A 19,793-nucleotide genomic window follows, 5' to 3' on the forward strand; every position below is an offset into this window, starting at 1 on the left:
CAGAGACAGGGCGGTGGTCATAAAGGTGGTGCTGGTGTGGCCCCACTAACACAGGCACATCGCACTCCTGGAGCTGTTAGTGGACACCCCAATCACACTGCCCCACGTCCCAGACCTGATCAGCCAAGACCATGGTCGCCTTCATCACCCCGACCTCCAGTCCCTTCATCTCACAGCCTGGAAGCTTCATGGCTAAACCCCATGGAACTCAAGTGCTCCGAGCCTGTTAGGGAGGTCTTGCTCAGTAGCAGGAAGTTCTCCACCCGGGCCACCTATCTGGCCAAGTGAAAAAGATTTGCAATCTGGTGCGCTCAGGGCCGTACACCTCCAATGCAGGGGCCCATACCGCTCATCCTGGACTACCTACTGTACTTGAAACAGCAAGATCTGGCGGCATCATCTATCAAGGTGCACTTGGCAGCCATTTCTGCTTTCCATCCAGGAGCAGCTAGGCATTCTGTCTTTGCCAACCTCATGGTTGAGCGTTTCCTGAAAGATCTGGAAAGGCTGTACCCGCAGGTTAGACAACCGGTCCCAGTGTGGTCCCATTTGAACCCCTGGTGACTTGCTTGTATACCTATCATGAAAGGTGGCCTTCCTAGTTGCCCATATGACTGTCTGTCCATACCATTTGTAGGGCTTCCATCACCATGTTATTTAGGTATGAATTGCATGATCTAACTGCACACATGTGCATGTGTGGTTCTGAAAATTTGAGCCACAAATCTGTTCTCTCTCCCTAATTTAAAATCTGCTTCTTGCCTCCTCACTCCCGTTTAGCTTATGAGTGCAGTGGTTTACAAAATTCTGTCTCATCTGTGAGCTATTTCACTCTAAACAGGTATCCCCATCTTTTTCCAGTGTTTCAGTATTACTACCTGTTACATTTCACCATATCATCAGTGTATCCATTATCTGTTTGTAACAGAGAGAGGCCTCCTTTTCCTATCCTTCCTCAAAATGGCAAATTCTGAGGCATCCTTAATGTACAGCCCCATTACGCAACATCTGTTCCCATATGCTCTTGGCATGCAAGCACTGACTCCCCTACCATGAGCAGCATGGTGCAGCCCTGATCATCATGTCTCCAACAGCTTATGTTGTTTGATTCCTGTTTGTATAAAGTGACAGTTAGCCTGAGATGTCCCATGAATTACTTTGTAAAACTTAAACCTTGCCCTGCTGTATTATGCTGCCAATTCCAAATACTGTATACCCTTGCCTCAACCCCAGAATCCACCTACAATTTGTTGAGTTACCTCTACTGGAGGCAGTGTGTGACCTGAAGAAGTGTTTAAATGTATTTATTAATGAAATTTGAACATACTGAAGGGGAATATATGGAAATCCAGGGTTACAAGAGTGATTGCCACAGTATAGTATGTGACAGTGTATCTTATCTGGAAAGCTTTGGCACATAGTGACAGCTGAGATGTACTCAGAGTTAAAACGCAACTGCTTTTACTGGATGTTATTGAAAAAAATTATAAACCTATTTCTGTATATACAGCATATTAGTTTGTAGGGCAATAGACGACACTCAGAAAAACGTGGTCTCAGTGTTTACAGTACAGAATGTGCTTTCATTTTGCTGACACCTACGGAAAGGAAAATATTATACAGCAACTGATAGTTTCAGTCAATTTTCTGCCTCCTTTCTGAGACAAAATATAGTAGTTGTAAAATGATCTCGAAAAAGCATATTTTCTTGCTGTCAGTTGCCAGTGAGAACTTTTGGGACTTGCAGTGCTTCTGTAATGGGCTCTTTGATGCCAGTTCTTTCCTGTCTTTAGTTAGTTTGCCTTTGTTCATTTTCTGATTGCTCTTTAAACAAATATGCAGCTAATTTAGACCATCAATAAACAGAACCAGTCTTAAAAAAACGTAATGGCTTAATGCCTATAATAAACCAAATAGATTATATATAAAAGGTGATAAGATATGCATATGAATAAATGAAATTCTACAAGAACTTCCATTTATTTAAAAATTAAAAGAAAGCAGCAAACATTATAACATTTACAGCCTTGTAAATCTAGAATTTTAGCCCTTTCAGCCCCAATCTAGCAAAGTACTTATACACAGGTTTAACTTTAACCACACGAGCAGTCCCCATGATTTCAGTGGGACTACGCGAAAGCTTGAAGTTAAGCACATGTTTAAGTACTTCACAGGATCAGGGTCTTAATGGAAGGCTTGATGGTAAAACTAGCTGGTTGTTGAGAAGAGAGACAATTTGTGTCAAGAGAGGGGGCACAGGAAACAACTTTATATTAAAAACCAGAAATTTAGACTCAAAATAATGTTTTACATGTTGAGCCTATTAGATTGGGATATTCAGTTAAATATATTATTAGCAATCTTTCACTTAGCAAAGCCCTGTGAACAGGCCGATAAAATAAAAAGCACCAAGGAAGCCTAAAGAGAGCTTTATTGGTTAACAAAAATGGTTGTCTTTCCATTCTAGGAATTTTGAGTGACCTCATAGTCAGCTGAGATGAACTGGAAACTCCATTCTGTGTTGCTGGGCCTATTGATTGGTTTAGCTGAGAAGCAGCCAACTCAATTTTCCATCAGACATTGGACTAAGTCGTAGTTGTGGGTTTTGTATCATGACTCTTTCATCATTAAGGTAGTTAGATGGGATTTAATTGCAATATTGCCAAACCCAAAAGTTTAATCATGACTCAGCCCCTCAAAATCATGACATTTTAAAGAAAATATACATACCTTTTTTTGCCTTATAGTTTTTGAAACCTTAGAGTTTATTCTTTCAAGCTTTTTGTCTTCAACCGTGAGGGCTAGAAACTTCTTCTTCTTTTTTCTTTTTTTTTTTAATGAAAGCTGAGATTACCATATGATCAGATGACTTCAGGCAACTGGGGCTTAAAGAAAAACAACAAATATTGCAAGACTTGCAATAAAATCATGAGAACTGGCGATGCTGTATTGGGAACTAGTGAAAATGCTGATAATGCCTTATGTATTCCTTTTCCATTATTTTTAACCATACTGTCCTGGAAGCTGAAACCATTTCTGTTACAGTTGAAACACAACCCTATGTTTGGTGCTTGCTTCTTCTGTTTTTCTTGAAACCAGACCCATGTTTACTGCAAAGCTTGTGAACCTGGACTGAGTTTGCAACAAAACCAAACCAATGAGTTTCACTGGAAAATCTTTGTGCAGCTGAACTCACAGGATCCTTTTATTTTTACACAGTGGATGGGGAAACGAAAATACTCTGTTGAAACGGCTATATTAGGAAAGTGTAGAAAAGCTTCCTTAGAATGACCTGACTTGATAGCACTAGGAATACCTTCAAAAGGTCACTTCCTTCATCTTGCAATTCATAGTTAGGTGGTTTTGAAGAATCAGCAGACATGCTCTAGAACATTGGTTTTCAAATTTTTTTCCTCGTGACCCAGTTGAGGAAAACTGATGCCCGTGACCCAACATAATTATATCTTTTGACTGGAGATTTCATAAAATCATAGTACTGCAGTACATTCCAGCTTTAACCCACTTTACATAACTAACATTAGACACTAGCCTTAGTATGCCTATGGTAAGGAGTGTGGGAGGTGGCCCAGCGTAGGGCAGAGGGTAGGGTGTGGGGATGAGGTCTCTGTTTGGGGGTGAGGCCTGCAGGGCGGGGCTGGGGCAGAGGGGTTCAGGATGCAGGAGGGGGCTCAGGGCTGGGGCAGAGGGTTGGGATGGGGTGGGGTGAGGGCTCTGGCTGGGGGGTCGGGTTCTGTGGTGGGGCCAGGGATGAGGAGTTTGGGGTGCAGGCAAGCTGCCCCAGGGCTGGGGCCAGAAGACTCCCCCCAGCCCTCTCCCTGCTAGCAGCAGCTAGCTCTGGGGGAGGGGCCTCTCTCTCCCCCTGCTGGCAGGAAGCACAGCGTTCCGGGGAAAGGGTCCTTCTCTCCTGGCCCGGCAGCAGTGAGCTCTGGGGCCAGGGGAGAGGCTTGCAGCAGCCCTGCAAGCCCCAACTTGCTCCCCTCCCCAGTTCCCATCCACCCGCTACCTCTGTTCTCTCCAGGTCCCTGCTGCGTGGCCCTTTAGGGTTGCTGCGCAGCAACGATCGTTATAATTTGAATCAGCAATGTGACCCAGTGCCTGACGTTCTGTGACCCAGTACTGGCTCGTGACCCATACTTTGAAAAACACTGCTCTAGAAGGCTTTTTTTAAAAAAAACAACCCCCCCCTAGCCCCCCCCCCCCCACTTTAGCTTATATATCAGTCCTGGCATCTAGTCACCATTAGTTTTCTAGAAATTGTGGCTGTAGGGGAGGTTAAAATATAGTTTTGTCCACTTTTGGCCAAGGAGCAACTCATCTATCAAATTTTCAGTACTGTGCATCCCAAACTTGATGGTGCCATTTCCACAAATGCACATGCAAACTGGGAAATTGCATATACTGGTAGCCAGTTAAATACACAACTGATCATTTTGCACACATTCAGTTACTTGATTTGTGTGTGGTAATTTGTGTGATGGTTGCTGTAATTGCACACAACTGCAGTTTTGATAATCTCTGCCATCGAGCATCTCATGTTCCTTGAGGTGACTTTGGGCAATTATCAACAGATGCTATTTCATACAATGCCTTCATCTTCTTGAATGTGTGAGAGTCCTTGCAGCCCCATGTAGATAAGTGCATTTCACACAGAATATGGATTTATATTGTGTCCTATCCTTTTGTGTGTTTTTTCCTCTTTCTAGGTCACCTTTTCTATAAATTTGGAATTACAGAGTCCGACTGGTACCGGATCAAGCAGAGCATAGACTCCAAATGCCGGACAGCTTGGCGGCGAAAACAGCGAGGCCAGAGTCTTGCGGTGAAAAGTTTTTCCAGGCGAACGCCTTCCTCTTCATCTTATAGTGGCTCAGGTAAAAGAAACATTGGAAAAATGGAAATTTACCCTAAAAATTTCATTTGTCTTTCAAAATACTTGAAAATAAAATTAGCTTCTATTAATCTACATTTACAAGAGGCTCATATGTAGACCCTACAAATTGCAGTATCTTTATGTAGCTATAATGTACTATCTATACTTGAATATAAACTGAGAAAACTGATGATGAAATTTCAAGTGATCATTTTGGAATAAGTCTGTGGCTTGGTGCAGCTTTTCTTGCAAGTAGAGTTTAATGTTGACAAGCAGGTGTGTGTGTGTGTTTGTGTGTTTCTGGCAAGAGATGGAGGAAGGGAAGCCATCCACCAAACCATCAATAAATATGTTCTTGTTTTGAAATGAAAATTGTAACCGATTTCAGTAGGTAAGAAACGTAATAGTTTCAATGGGTTATAATGTCTCGACTCCTTTCTGCAATAACGTTCTGGTTTGATTGCCCCTTCCCCAACCCCAAACAAAAATGTTGGCTGTTTAAATACAAAATCCTCATATACTAATAATTTATGTGCAAGTTCATGCCATTATGTAGTATACCCACTACGTGGTAACCGATTGTTAAGCTTTTTAAGTAGAGGGGCTGTATATTTATCTGTGATTAAGATTCATAATAAGAATAAAAGAAAAATGAATCTTGTTAAAGAAGTCTTTTTTTCACAGTATGTTCATACAGTTTATTAGGACATGTTTAATTTTGTTCATAAAATATCTACCAGCCATCCTTAAAAATCTAGTAGGGAGTTCTGTGTTTCCACATAGATATAGGCATGAACAATAATACAATGAAAAATGTTGACCTAGGAAATATTCTCATGGGGCATTTTTGGCTCATGTTTATATTAAAAGCAGTGTTGGTGGGTGTTCGTACATCATATATTAAAAGCAGCATTTTGGAGGTGAGCCCAAAGAAGAGGAAGTAAGTTTACTTGCCTCCATGAAGTTTCTGGTTGCATGTTAACACTAACTGCTGTATCTTACGCAAAGAATGTCTAAATCTGCTTTCAATGGACAATTTTATATACTGAAACTTGAAATAATTTCCAGAATCCTCAGATTAAAACAACTAATCAGCATAATGATTACCATAAATTATATTTATTGATAGGATTTTATTTTGAGGCTCTCTTTCAAAACTGTTTTCTTTATATAAAATGCAATAGTTGTGGACCTTAGAGCCACATTAGCATGTACATATTGACTGGTGTTGGAGTTCATTATGGAAAGCTATTACTCATTAATCTGCTCGGTGAAAAAAGGACCAACAGTGAGATATAAAGCCCACAGCTGCAGGTTGAGGGCATTTTGTCCTCTAAAGGCCACTATATTAACTCAAGAGGCGGTAGTCTCCTATCTAAACAAAAACTGCACTCTCACTCTCCTATCTAAACAAAAACTGCACTCTCACTCTCTGTCTCTTTCCGTTATAGCCTTTAAAAATGTCTTTTTATCCTGAATGTGATAAAGTTCTACTGAAACATCTGCACGTTTAGCTTTCAGGGCAATGAGATTCTCTTTGCCAGTGGTGGGACACGGACAGTAATAGTAGCCTCCATCTTTGATAAATGTGGATGAAATGTTCCATGGGTTTCATGGTTTCTGTGTCTTAGGTGTTCCTCAGAACATGGTTGGTCCCATTTTCTGGGAGTGTTTGAGGTCCTGCGTGAATCCACCAGGTATCTTCACATCCAGGAACTGTGAAAACACTGTTAACAAAAAGCAGCAAACTCTAGTCAGGCTCTGCTGCTGCTCTGAAAACATTTATGGCATCCCAAGAACAGGTGGGAGCCGTAGTGTTTCACCTGAAGCTTCTCCAGCAGCGATTTGAAAAGAGTGGAAGAGGTATAAAGAGAGCAGGAAGGAAGGGATAAGAGGCAGGATGAGAGTATAGGGAAAAGGAAGGAGGAAAGTTTGTTTTTTTTTTTTTTTAAATTGATTCATGCAGTGTTAGGAGGGGGGAAAAAGATAACTTTTGGATGACAGAGTTGTAATTCCATCTCAGTGTTCAGGTAAATACATGAACCACTTAGGCTTTGCTTTTCTGGTATGACATCCCTGGAACCCTTCGGTTGAATTACAGGCCCATAATTCATAGGCTTCTGTTACTTATTATATACACTGTATAATGGATGTGGCAAAATTCCCACTGCCAGCTAGTAGGGAAAATAAATCATATTTTACAGCTCTGAAGTAATCTAAGGTCTGTATTTCACAGTTATGACAACATAGCTGTCAAATATGGCTTTTTAAAGTGTTACATATGAACCCAGACAACTTTTTATGGTAGCATTTGCTTCAGGGAGCAATTTAAGGTGAGCCTTGAATGGTCTGAAATTCAGCTACTTGAGAAACTCTCTCTTTCCCTATTGTTTGCCCATGCTGTTAAGAGAAGCTTGAGTGTTCCTTTAGTCAGGTTTTAGGATACAACACTATGAGAGAGATTGTAGGGTCTTCTCAATACCTGTCCTTCCCTCACCTATGGAACTCTCTTATCCTGCTTGTTTGCTGGAGTTGGTATATTACTGCTTTCACGTCATACTAAGGTACACCTGATTAGACAGGCATTTAGTTTAGAATTTTGTTCTGGGCTGGTCAATGAATGTTGCCGTTGGGCAACAATAACAGTAATGACTGGACTGTCTAGTATAGATGCTTCTGTTTGATTTAATTAAGTTGTAGATACTGTTAGGTGACTAAGTACAATGAGTGATGTATATAAATAGGTATATAATGTGTATTTTAATTAAACATCTGCCCTTTGGGTAGAATATTGTAGCTGCTTCACACAGGAGAGGAAGACTATGACTTGCATAAAAAATACATCTCAGGATTAGTCTGCCATCAGAAACCGTTCAGTTTTCTTTCTGTGTTCACTGTGATGTCATCAAAACATTCTGAAGAGTGTGTGGCCTTATAGCTCAGTTTCTTGTGGAGTATTACAGTTGATCTTCCTAAACAGTAATGAACAGGAGTCGTAATATTTGCACAGTCAACAATAATATTAATTATTATTTTCAATGCACACTTTTGTGCACTCAAATAAGTAACAAAGAGAGTCTAAGTTTGACAGGATGTGATAAGTGAGTGTCATAAACAGATCAGGAAAGTGGGGTGGGAGAGGAAGGACAAAGTTTACAGTAATATCTTGCAGTTAATCAATAAGGCATGGTCATATCTATATGGTTTCTTTAAACTAGTTTCTCTATGTTTCTTTTAATGCTTCATAGGCTTCATAAGACAAGGTGGGTGAGGTAATATCTCTTATTGGACATGCTTCTGTTGATGAGAGAGACAAGCATTCAGGCTTACAGAGAGCTCTTCTTCAGGTCTGGGAAACGGAGAGTGCCACAGTTGTCTTGTAAATATTTGAGGCAGGCAGCGATGCCGTCATTGTGAGGGATGTTGGTATATCGGGAAGTAACATCCATGGTGGAGGGAGGGATTCTGAGGGAGATGGTTAACATTGCAGAGTTTGTGGAAGAAGTCAGTTGTGTCCTGGAGGGAGATGGCCCTTTGTGTAGTGAGTGGTTTGAGGATGGGTTCTATGAGTGCTGATATTTCTTCAGTGAGAGTGCCGTGGCCAGCTATGATGGGTCTGCCTGGGTTCCCTGGTCGAAGGATCTTGGGGTGGGTTTGTGGGGGACGAGTTTGTAGAGTGTTTCTTGGAGTTGTTTGGGGAAAGATTTGATGATATTCTTAAATTCCTGGGTAAATTGTGGTGTGGGGTCTCTTTGATTTCCATATACTAGATGGTGTCAGACAGTTGTCAGTTGGTCTCATTAATGTAGTCTTCATGGTTGAGCACTATAATGGCACCCCCTTTGTCTGTTGGTTTTGATCATGACCTGGTGGTTAGATATCAGGGACTGTAAAGCTGTCCCCTTGACTTTGTGGCAGAACCGAGCTTTTAGGATGGATGTAAATGAGGTGAGAGAGGTGGCTTGGTTGAATAGGTTTGGGGAGCTTGTCTCATGCCTAGGTGGCAGCACATAGGAAGGCATACGGTATAGTAAAATAACATGTAAAACACTACCATTATGGTATTTAGCAGTGAAATTATTGTACTGCAGAAATTATAGTTGAACAGTAGCATGGACGTCCAATAGGTGGATGTTTTTCTTGACTATATTTTCACTTTAATATGTGTTTAGAGTCCAAGATACTTTTATCTTCCAGCCACAGATCAGTTTCCCATGATGCATACAGAAGACAAGAATGTTCGAGGTACGTATGATGGCCTTGTTCACTTTCTGTGACCAATTTTGGTATGGAAAACACATTTTTTTAATAACTGTTTGTTTTGTAGATCCCATTCAGCTCTGAAATACAGCCAACTGTCGCCCACCCCAAACTTGGTAGTACTCCAGTCCGTAGTGCAGGATAGCAGTTTAAATCAAATGCATAATTCAACCAATAAATAAAAATAATATTCCAGCCATGTTTTTCTTGATGTGGACTGGAATGTGGTAGAGTCTGATCTGATCTGTCAAGGTTAGCTGTTCATACAGTTCCAAATATTTTTAACATTTTGAGCCTGAATAGCTTATCTCTGTTGTTGATGATGATAACTAGCAAGCCAGCTGTATAAAAAGTCTTTTAGCTAGTGGATTTCTGGAAAGGAAGAACTGAACTTCAAGAATCTCAGCTTATGCTCTAATAAATTTGTTAGTCTCTAAGGTGCCACAAGTACTCCTGTTCTTTTTGCGGATACAGACTAACACGGCTGCTACTCTGAAACCAGTGAATAACATATGTGTTTCAAAAACAAATAGTTTTTAACTGAGAATATCACTGATGTATTTCTTTGCACAATACAAGGCATGTGTTGACAATTGATTTGGATGCACTTCTACCACAGCACATTTTAAAATTAGTTTTAGAATTTTGCATATCCTTTTGGCATCTTTTTGTAATTGTCACACTTGTTTTAAAGTTCCTGATAATTTTGAAGATCAACACATTTTCCTGTTGATCAGATCAGTCAACCTGTGGAACTCTTTGGCAGAGGATGTTGTAAAGGCCAAGACTATAACAGGGTTCAAAAAAGAACTAGATAAGTTCATGGAGGATAGGTCCATCAATGGCTATTAGCGAGGATGGGCAGGGATGGTGTCCCCAGCCTCTGTTGCAAGAAGCTGGGAATGGGTGACAGGGGATGGATCACTTGATGATTACCTGTTCTGTTCATTCCCTCTGAAGCACCTGGCATTGGCAACTGTCAGAAGACAGGATACTGGGCTACATGCACCTTTGGTCTGACCCAGTATGGCCGTTCTTATGTTCTTAATTAAGCAAAATGAATGAGTTTGGTTAAAATTAGTCAGCTTAAAAGCCACTATCAATTTATTAACGGCTAGACCTTTGCCCCTAGCCCCGAGTGTGGGGTTGTGTGTAACTGTGCTGCCCTAGGAGAAACTCTTGGGCAGAACTGTGACTCCCTTATTGTTCCCATGAGCTTCCAGTCTACTTTGGCTCCTCCCAGTTCGTACCTCTCCTCCATATCTTTTCCATTTACTTGTTTGCATAGGGGGGAGGGGACTAGTAGCCCTACTCAATTTATCTTCCTCCCTGTGCGTAGAGTAGCCATCTGAGCAGGCTGCCCAGTTAGGAGAGTGAGCCTTACAACCCCTTATTCCCCGTACTTCTGCCTTAGGCTGCGCCACAGTGTGGCCCAAAGGCTTTAAAAGCTGAAATGTCTCAAAACTGTTATCTGGGGAGAAATATTCTGCAAGTCTGAATATTTATTTTATTCCAAGCCCATAACACATCTCTATTTCAGTGTGATCACACCAGAGCACAGCATGTACACTGCCTGCCTGAGCTGCTCCTTACTCTGTGTGGGAGCAGCCGTCTAACAAAACACTGTGCATTTTATTCAGAGGAGAAAATAATGAACTGGGCACACAGTAGCAGCACCCTAGTGCAAGTCCCTCCAGAGCTGGGTGTAACCAACCTAGTGTCCTAGAGGAAATAAACTATACAGAAAGCTCATGTAGTACTCTAGGATGGGGAGCAATATAACATTTACCAAATAATGAGGGACAAATTGAAACACATTTTCTAAGCTTATAAGAAAGCATTGCAGATAATGGAGAGTGGAAAAACATTATTGACCCTTTCACCAGGTTCAAGGTGATAAAATAATTGTTGGTTTGTAGCTTTGTTTAAACTCATTGGCTGCCAGACAGTTAATTCTTCTTGATATCCCCTTGGGAAGTGTTAGTGGGGGTTCAGAAAGTATTATTTTGAAACTGTATTTTCTTTCATATTATTTCTACCAACTGATATGTGAAGTGGACGCACAGTGTCAGTTTGTCTGCATTGCAGTCCAGCTGTTCTGAAAACATCATTTAGAAGCTTAAAAATATTTGTGAGGGCTTGGGGTATGTATGTGTGCATGAGCATATACTATAGTCTCTGTATTAGCTGTTTTTCTGAGTTTTAGGTTAGTTTTTTTCCCCCTCCTGAGATTATTGATGAATCTTTATATGAATACAGTGAATGAAAGGCACTAATGAGGAAAAAGATCTAACGTAGAGCTGAATTACATACTGGTAATTAGCATGCAGTGATGTTTTTAATCACATATCTTTGAGGGCTGATTAATCTCAGAATAGCTTTCAATTATAAATCACAGTGTGTGTGTTTCAGTCAGGGGATACTTATTAGTACTTTTTTTTAAGTGCTGTAAAACAATGACATTCTCTTCTGTATGGGACATTTGCGTACCCTTGTTCAAAACTGGGCAAGCACAAAGCAATAGTTTAATACTTTTATATTTGGGAATGGCAAATATCTAACCCGTCTCACCATCATTTAAAACAATGTGTTCTATTAGTCCTGGCATTTCTTTTAAGAACACAGTGAATGAGCTGTTATACAATAGCTTTTGATGAAAATGCAGGCCCTAATTAATTTGTACTTTTATAATAACCAACCGTGTGGAAAAGAGCTTAATACATGACTGGGTTAGAATGCTTAACTACATTCTTTTTGGTGGATATGTGTGGTGGACAGGGCCAGCTCCAGGCACCAGTGTTCCAAGCAGGTGCTTGGGGCGGCAGTCAGAAAGGGGCGGCAGAGTTTCCGCAGTGGCGGCAATTCGGCGGCAACTTCTCCGTTCCACCAGCTGCGGTGGCAATTTAGCGGCAGCTTCTTCTCTCTCTCCTGTCGTCCACGGCGGCAATTCGGCGGCGACAGGTTTTTTCACTGCTTGGGGCGGCAAAAATGGTAGAGCCGGCCCTGGTGGTGGATGTATTGAACTGCAACCATCCATGTTGATGTGGGTTGTGCTGCTGAATGGCATACTCTGAGGCAGGAGACAAGGATTATACTGAGCGTGTAATTGTAGGGGAACTGGATGCATGGCTTAGAGGATTAGTAATGGGATCTAACATCTTTTATCTCTCGGTTGCTGGTCTATGTGTAGTTCAGGTTTGTAGTAACCAAAGCTGTTACCGTCTGACAGCTGTTCAGTGTATTATTTGAGATGAATTTGGTGTCAGTCTAGTTCCCAGCAGACAGGTACAAAACGTGCCACTATTGTCCTCCTAGTTGGCAGTTCCAGCAGACTGGCTAAGGACTGGGGTAGCCATGAAGACTGAACTGTTGGTGGGAATGTGGAGAAGCTTGCATGGTCATTGCCCTGCAGCATGTCCTATTCTGTGACCCAGTAGATGACTTCAGTCTGCAGAGCTTCTGATCTGGTATTTTTTACCATTACTGTAGTGTATTCACTTCATTTTTTAAAATTTGATTTCCTGAAACCTGTCTGGCTGTAACCTGGGTTTCTTTTTTGTGGGTCTGAAGAGTCCATTATGAGAATTGAATTGTTACATGCGTCCTTGTCAAAATGATCTGGGTACGTTCACATTTAAGGAGGTTGCATGTTCTTGAGTTGCATTCCTAGATGCTTGTGCTGACTATCATTAGACATGTTAAACTTTATGAGTGAAATGTTCAAACTGAAGTATTTCTCTGCTTGTGCAGTATATGACGTGACTAGCTTTATATCATATATCTTAAAAATAACAAATTTACTCTTGTCTTTTCAGTATATCACAATTAGAAGTTAACTGTGCTGACCCCTAGTCTGTGATGCCTAGGGCAGCATGAGACGGATACTATAGTTCTTAATCAGGCATTGTCAATGGGAGTTTTGCCTGAGTAACTATTGCATCAGGATACTGAAATCTTAAAAGTTCAAAAGTAACTAATCTCTAGACTAAATATGTCTAATGAAGCAGTTAGGAAAAAAAAATGAACTTATGCCTTTTCACTGCTTTTCCCCTCCCGCCCAAGATATTCATTAAGATTGTTCTATGTTTAATTGGCTGTGCAAGTTTACAGCAGTCGCAGGATTTATGGGCTGTGTAAAGTAATTGGAGTAGATTGTTGGGCTCAGGGAGAAATTGTATTCCCATATTTCATCTGGCACTTCAGTTTGAAAATGTCACCCTTTGTTGTGCTTGAGGTATTAATTGCAGTGGTCTGTACTGCTCTTTTCCAAGCCAGGCTTTTAGTTCTCAACGTGTGTGTTTTTGTTTCTTGTTTTTTCTGACAAGAGCCATACACATGGCTGCCAGAATAGGTTAAGCAGATATCCTTTTAAAAAACATGCATAGTTGTTGTGGTTTTTTTTGGGGGGGGGGGGGGCGCCGCAGGCGCAGGGCGTGTCAGTGGGAGGAGTGAATTGGGTCCATTTTTATTTCTGTGAATTGTCCAGGAGAGGGTGATGTAAGGTGACGTAGCCAGTACTTGGGCCCTTTTTTGGAAGGGTAGATATCTTTGATTTTAATCTGTTTTTCTTATTCTTCTTTTTCTAAGAAAAGAGTTCAGGCCACCCAAAACCGCCTTCCCATTTGTTAGTAGAGCTCTGATAGTGTTATGTAATAACTGTGAAGTGGAAGCGCACTCTGGATAATAATATGCAAATAAGCAGAGCAAGCGAAAAACCACTTTGCTCCAGAATCCAAACCTCCATCCCTTCTTGCCAAAACAAGGGAGCAGATCCTCAACTCGTGTAAATTGTCATAGCTCCATTGACGTCAGTGGAGTTATAACAAGTTTATTCCAGCTGTGGCTTTGCCGCCAGAGTTTTTGAAGAGAAGTAGAGATACACTTATGGTTTTTAGCTCCTATTTAAAATCAAATTGGGGTGTGAAGACAAATATCTACCAGTCTATTTTAGGAGACTACTTTAGAAATAAAGATGCAGAAACCCACGGGGAGATTTAAATAGAGATTAATTCAAAGAATGAATGAAGCAAAATGACAGTGGAAAAAATGATATGGGAAATGCCAGAGGTTTTTCCTTTGGCATAAGGAATGTTCAAATTGATCTGAGTTGAAAGTTAAATACACACATGCTTGAAACAGTTGTGAATTACATTTGTCAGACAAATCCTGTCTTCCTTTCACAACTCCTGAAGAGGATTAACTTTGAAAAATATGCCACAGAAACAAGTGTTTTAGTGGGGTGACTTTCTCAAGTGTTGAGGATTAGCCCAAAAAGATAAAGACCTTTTTAAGAGAGATTTACCTTTTTTTGGCTCATAAGAACATACAGTAAACACAAATTTTAAAGGGTCTAATTTTCAGTTCATGGAAAAGGAACAAGTCATTTATAACAATTTTCCATTTCATAACCCTCCATTTGTGAAAAGGTAAAAGCAGCATCTTTCGTTCAAAGGAGAACTGCGCCGCTATTGCATCTGATCCACCTGAAAAGAAAGATGCTGTGAAAATACCACATTGCTGCCATAACAGCAGCAGTAACTCAACTGTTCAGATGATGTCCAAGCAAATCCTCCATTCTAAAAACGCAGTGGAAAATTTCAACAGGAGAGTTCAGCTGTACAATTTCTCAGAGCCAGGGATTCTCTGTTATGTCAAAGTTGTAAATATGAGGCCAGATAGTTTACATTATAGTGATTTATAACTGTTGACATATTGTCCATTCAAGCTGTGTGCTATTCATGTTTGTGTTTGTTTTTTATGAGGAATGTTTAAAAATGGATAAATATTACTTTTGCCTGGTCAGAGCTTTAGGGGGAAAAAACAATTATACATAAAGGATGTTTTGTTTGTAGACACTGCTGAGTTCTCTTTTCCTTTCTTCCTTTTTTGTTACTAACTCTGGCCATTGCAATGAAGCCAAAGACTGGAGTCTATTTATAAGCAAGTTTGCTTCTTGAGAGATGTACAGTTCTGAATGCATTTGACCGCATTCCTCCCACTTCAGATTGAGCTTGGTATATGCAATTCTGACCAGCCCCTGTTTAAGTTTGTTGATGTAAAAATAGTTTTTAACATCTGTAAAGTAACAGCTGTACTACAGCAAATACAGGTCTCTTTGTATTACTCAGTTACAAACAAATTTCAATATTTCTTTAATGGGCTGCAGGCCTTGCTAACTCATGGATACTCTTGAGTTACAGGCTGTTCCTGGTAGGGAAATAAGAACATATTTATAATGGGGGTTTAAGGTTTTCTCTGAAATATAGTATTTCCCTGATATAATTATCAGTTCCAAGCTATAGGAAATGCACTTTTAAAATGTTGTTGAAGTTATAGGTGAAACATATTTCTTACCCCATCATTCTGTTCCATCTTGAGTCCAACAGTTATTGGGTGGAAGACTCAGGACCCAAGTTTCAGAGTAGCAGCCGTGTTAATCTGTATTCGCAAAAAGAAAAGGAGGACTTGTGGCACCTTAGAGATTAACAAATTTATTTGGGCGTAAGCTTTCGTGAGCTACAGCTCACTTCATCGGATACATTCAGTGGACCCAAGGTATCTGGTCCCAGGCAGAACTTTTGCTGCACATAAATGTCAGTGAGCTGTATGCAGTTTGCCTTGCTTGCCAGACGTTTCAAACCCATCTACAGGGGAGATGGGTGTCAGTATTGACAGAAAAGGAGTACTTGTGGCACCTTAGAGACTAACAAATTTATTAGAGCATAAGCTTTCATGAGCTACAGCTCACTTCATCGGATGCATACAGTGGAAAATATAGTGGGGAGATTTTATATACACAGAGAACATGAAACAGTGGGTGTTACCATACAGACTGTAACAAGAGTGATCAGCAGGAGAGTGGCGGGGACCTTTTGTAGTGATAATCAAGGTGGGCCATTTCCAGCGCTTTACAAGAACAAAGTGCTGGAAATGGCCCACCTTGATTATCACTACAAAAGGTCCTGTCAACCCCCGCCCCCTCCTGCTGGTAATAGCTCACCTTTCCTGATCACTCTTGTTAGAGTCTGTATGGTAACACCCATTTCTTTTTAGGGATACAGACTAACATGGCTGCTACTCTGAAACCTGTCAGTGTTGACAGACAGTACCACAGGGATGTTCTATACAAACAGACAGGGTGGTGCTCCCTCCTCTTTCCTGTGTCAGGAAGTCCTCAAACTGTGGGACTTCTGCATTACGCATTTGATACATTATACATAACAGCAGAACCCATTTACTCTGAACAGGGGTATCTGGTACTGGACCTTAGAGTAAATCATATGTTGGGCCTGATCAGTGACATCAAGTACAAAGTCTCTGATCCTTATAACTAGTACGGAGAGATTTTGTTTTTCCTTCAGTGTGGGTCCATTCGGCCCAGGCCAAATATTTGGTCCTGATTCCTGTGAAAAAACTTGTATTACAAGATACAGAAATCACATACCCATGAAACTTCATGAAAATTGTGAGCGAGTGTGTAGCTCACGAAAGCTCATGCTCAAATAAACTGGTTAGTCTCTAAGGTGCCACAAGTACTCCTTTTCTTTTTACGAATACAGACTAACACGGCTGTTACTCTGAAACCTGTATTTAAGCACTGACTTTCTGTAAATTAGGATAATAGTCAGCCATATGGCACACTGACCCAGCCTCCGTCAATAGCAGGAATAGAACCACAATTAGAGCATAATATGCAACAGTTATACATTATTTATTTTTCTCTTTTTGGTAGCTTTACTTGGCTGCTTTATTTATACTTTCTCTTGACAGTCTTTTATGTAATTAAATGTAAAAGTAATTTAAAGCTGCTTATTTGGAGTACAAAAACAAGTACACTTTCCACCAGATAACTAGATTCTAGCTTAGCCATATTGAGTTGGTTTTCAGCTTCCAGACTCAGGTTTAAAAACACAAATTTGTTGTCTTGCACTAGTCTGTTCATAAAACAATGAGTGTGAGAACAGATACTAATTAAATAAACTATTTTTTCAGAGCATTGCAGCTAAAACATTAGCACATTAGGATAAAGCAGGCTCTAGTAAAAGTAGCCGCCAGTGAATGCACCTCACATTAAGCAGGGCGGGGATGACAACTGTTTACAATACTCTGGCAATGTAAGGAATCCTCTTGAAGTGGATGTAAATGTAATTTTACACCCACTTTAAAATGTCTTTACTCACCTCTGGCAGTTAAGGAGTAGAGAGAGACAGAGTGATTTTGCTTCAGCTGCAGCTCAGAGTGGGGACGCTGACCCAGGGGACCAGAAGAAAGAGGAAGTTATATAAGTAAATGCCGGGCAGGAGAAGCCCTCTTTTACCTGGATCAGGTGGAGCAGCACCCACCCTCCCACCCTTGGAAGTGGTGAAATATCAGGTATGGTCAGGATCCATTCTCAGCATTGCACTAGTCGCTCCTTTCTTGGGGGAGCTGGGAAGGAATTTTCCCCTCACTTCCAGACTGGTCTAAGGAAAGTGTGTGTGTATGTGTGTGTGAGGGGGGCTGTTTCCTTCCCCACAGCTGGTTCAGGGAGGGGGGTTAGTTTGGGTGAACATGGCACAGGAATTAGGCTATGATATAGCAACTCATTATGTTGATTTGGGACGGATGTCCAGTGCAGGTGCTCCTCAGGGAAGGGATACCGTGATCTGATAAATGCAGTGGTAAAGGATTTAAAGGAGGTATTCATTAAAGGAGCAGAAACAGGATGGTTCAGGGCTCCTATGACTAACCCTCCCCCACCCTTCTTTATAGCCCACCTTAACACTCATTCGAGGATTGGGGGAGGGTAAGGTCCCTGCAGCAGGTGGGCTGGGGACCGGGATGGGAAAGGGGGAGGGTTGATGGAAGCACTCCTGTTGTATGTTGAGATGATCATGGAATTACCTGAACTATACACTTTTATTTGTGGGGTACTCCCAGATAATTAATAATAAAGTTGCAGCCTAATTAAACTACATCCAGTGTCTCCTGTCCTTCCTAAATAGCTGGACAGTGAGCACTATTGTATTAAAGATCATTTAGTGTTTCTAGAATAAACCTTCAAAAAGATTAAAGTGGAAGTTTTCCATTGTGGAATAGGGTTCCTTTGTTTTGTGTTTCAATAAATGAGCCCCCTCCCCCAACTGAGTCCTTTAAAATGAAAATATGTAGATCATTTAGTCATCTTCTGTGAGGACTAGGCTCATCTAGTCTTTATTTAAACAATACATAAAATGGTAAGTTATTAATATAAGAAAGCTGTCCACTGTACAAGTGCAGTAACATTTCATATCTTTAATATTTTCATTATGGTTATCTGTGCTAATATAGATTCACAGTGTCTCTTTATGGAATGCTACTGTGTGTGGCAAGGCGCACCCCATTACATTACCATATAGTGAAGAAGTCATTATTGGGAGTGGGAGGAGAATGGGGAGTGAAATCCACATTTTTAAGAATTTCCTCAATGTAAATTTATATGATTTACCAAAATAGCATAGAGAAAGTGGTTACAATCTATCAAGGAAATAAAATGCATTTAAGTTTTTAAATCCATGTTGACATGACTAGATAAATCCCTTATGGTTAACAATACTGTCTATATACATGAGACATTATGGTCTCAGTTAAACTTCAAAAAGTGCCCTCCAAATAATATTCTCACATAAAAGGAAGGAAATTCAGGACTGGTGCTGAATTTTAATCGTCCCTGTTGTGTTGGGTATTTTACGTTTCATCCAAATAGTAGATGATCTGACATACCATGTGTGCTGCAAGAACCATGTGTCACTGAGCTTTAACTAGCTGTGTCTCAGTTTGTGGGTGCACATAAAAACCTTGTCCCTATTCTCTGCCACTCTGCTCCATTCTCTTCTTTCAGAGAAGGATTCTTGACCGTATCAGTATCTCAGTATTGCTAACCCCAAATATTAGAAAATTGAATCAGGCTTCAAAAAAATTGTGATTAGTTAAAAATCATGGAATTAAAAAAAATACACCTGCAATTCTTTTTTATTTATCTTCTAGTTTTTAAATTTTAGGATACACTTTTCTCTGCAACCATGAGGGCTAGAAATTTACTTATTTTTTTAATGGAAGTTGAGATTCTCGTGAAATCCTGACTCTAGCAATTGGGGTGTTAAGAAAAATACACAAGACTTGCAATAAAATCACAGGAGTTGGCAACACTTTGTCTGCTTACAAGAACAGAACAGTTTAGTCCTCCATGTTGCAATACTGAATGCATTGCAGATATGATGTAATCTTCAATAGCTCCAGCCAGGCAATCCAAAGGAACAGCATGATTTGGTATATGTATTACAGAAAAAAGAAAAGGAGTACTTGTGGCACCTTAGAGACTAACAAATTTATTTGAGCATAAGCTTTCGTGAGCTACAGCTCACTTCATCGGATGCATTCAGTGGAAAATACAGTGGGGAGATTTATATACACACAGAACATGAAAAAATGGGTGTTACCATGCACACTGTAACAAGAGTGATCAGGTAAGGTGAGAGATTACCGGTGGGGGAAGAGAACCTTTTGTAGTGATAATCAAGGTGGGCCATTTCCAGCAGTTGACAAGAACGTTTGAGGAACAGTGGGGGTGGGGGGATGGGAATAAACACGGGGAAATAGTTTTACTTTGTGTAATGACCCATCC

The 19,793-nt window shown here is 40.5% G+C and overlaps 1 protein-coding gene across 28 annotated transcripts in view; it reads left to right on the forward strand.

The window, feature by feature from the left end:
- LOC102936124 (BTG3 associated nuclear protein) overlaps positions 1–19,793 on the forward strand; it is a 420,839-nt gene that overhangs the window by 150,108 nt on the left and 250,938 nt on the right. For 25 of the 28 annotated variants that reach the window (XM_037877649.2, XM_037877637.2, XM_037877645.2 and 22 more), the window contains 2 exons: positions 4,725–4,892; positions 9,089–9,136. In XM_037877649.2, the coding sequence (XP_037733577.1) occupies positions 4,725–4,892; positions 9,089–9,136 (216 nt within the window). The remainder of the gene's footprint in view (positions 1–4,724; positions 4,893–9,088; positions 9,137–19,793) is intronic. The other 3 variants (XM_043526268.1, XM_043526267.1, XM_037877640.2) reach the window with 1 other exon arrangement.

This window comes from Chelonia mydas, chromosome 12 (genome assembly GCF_015237465.2).
Source record: "Chelonia mydas isolate rCheMyd1 chromosome 12, rCheMyd1.pri.v2, whole genome shotgun sequence".
In the NCBI taxonomy this organism is placed as follows: Eukaryota; Metazoa; Chordata; order Testudines; family Cheloniidae; genus Chelonia; species Chelonia mydas.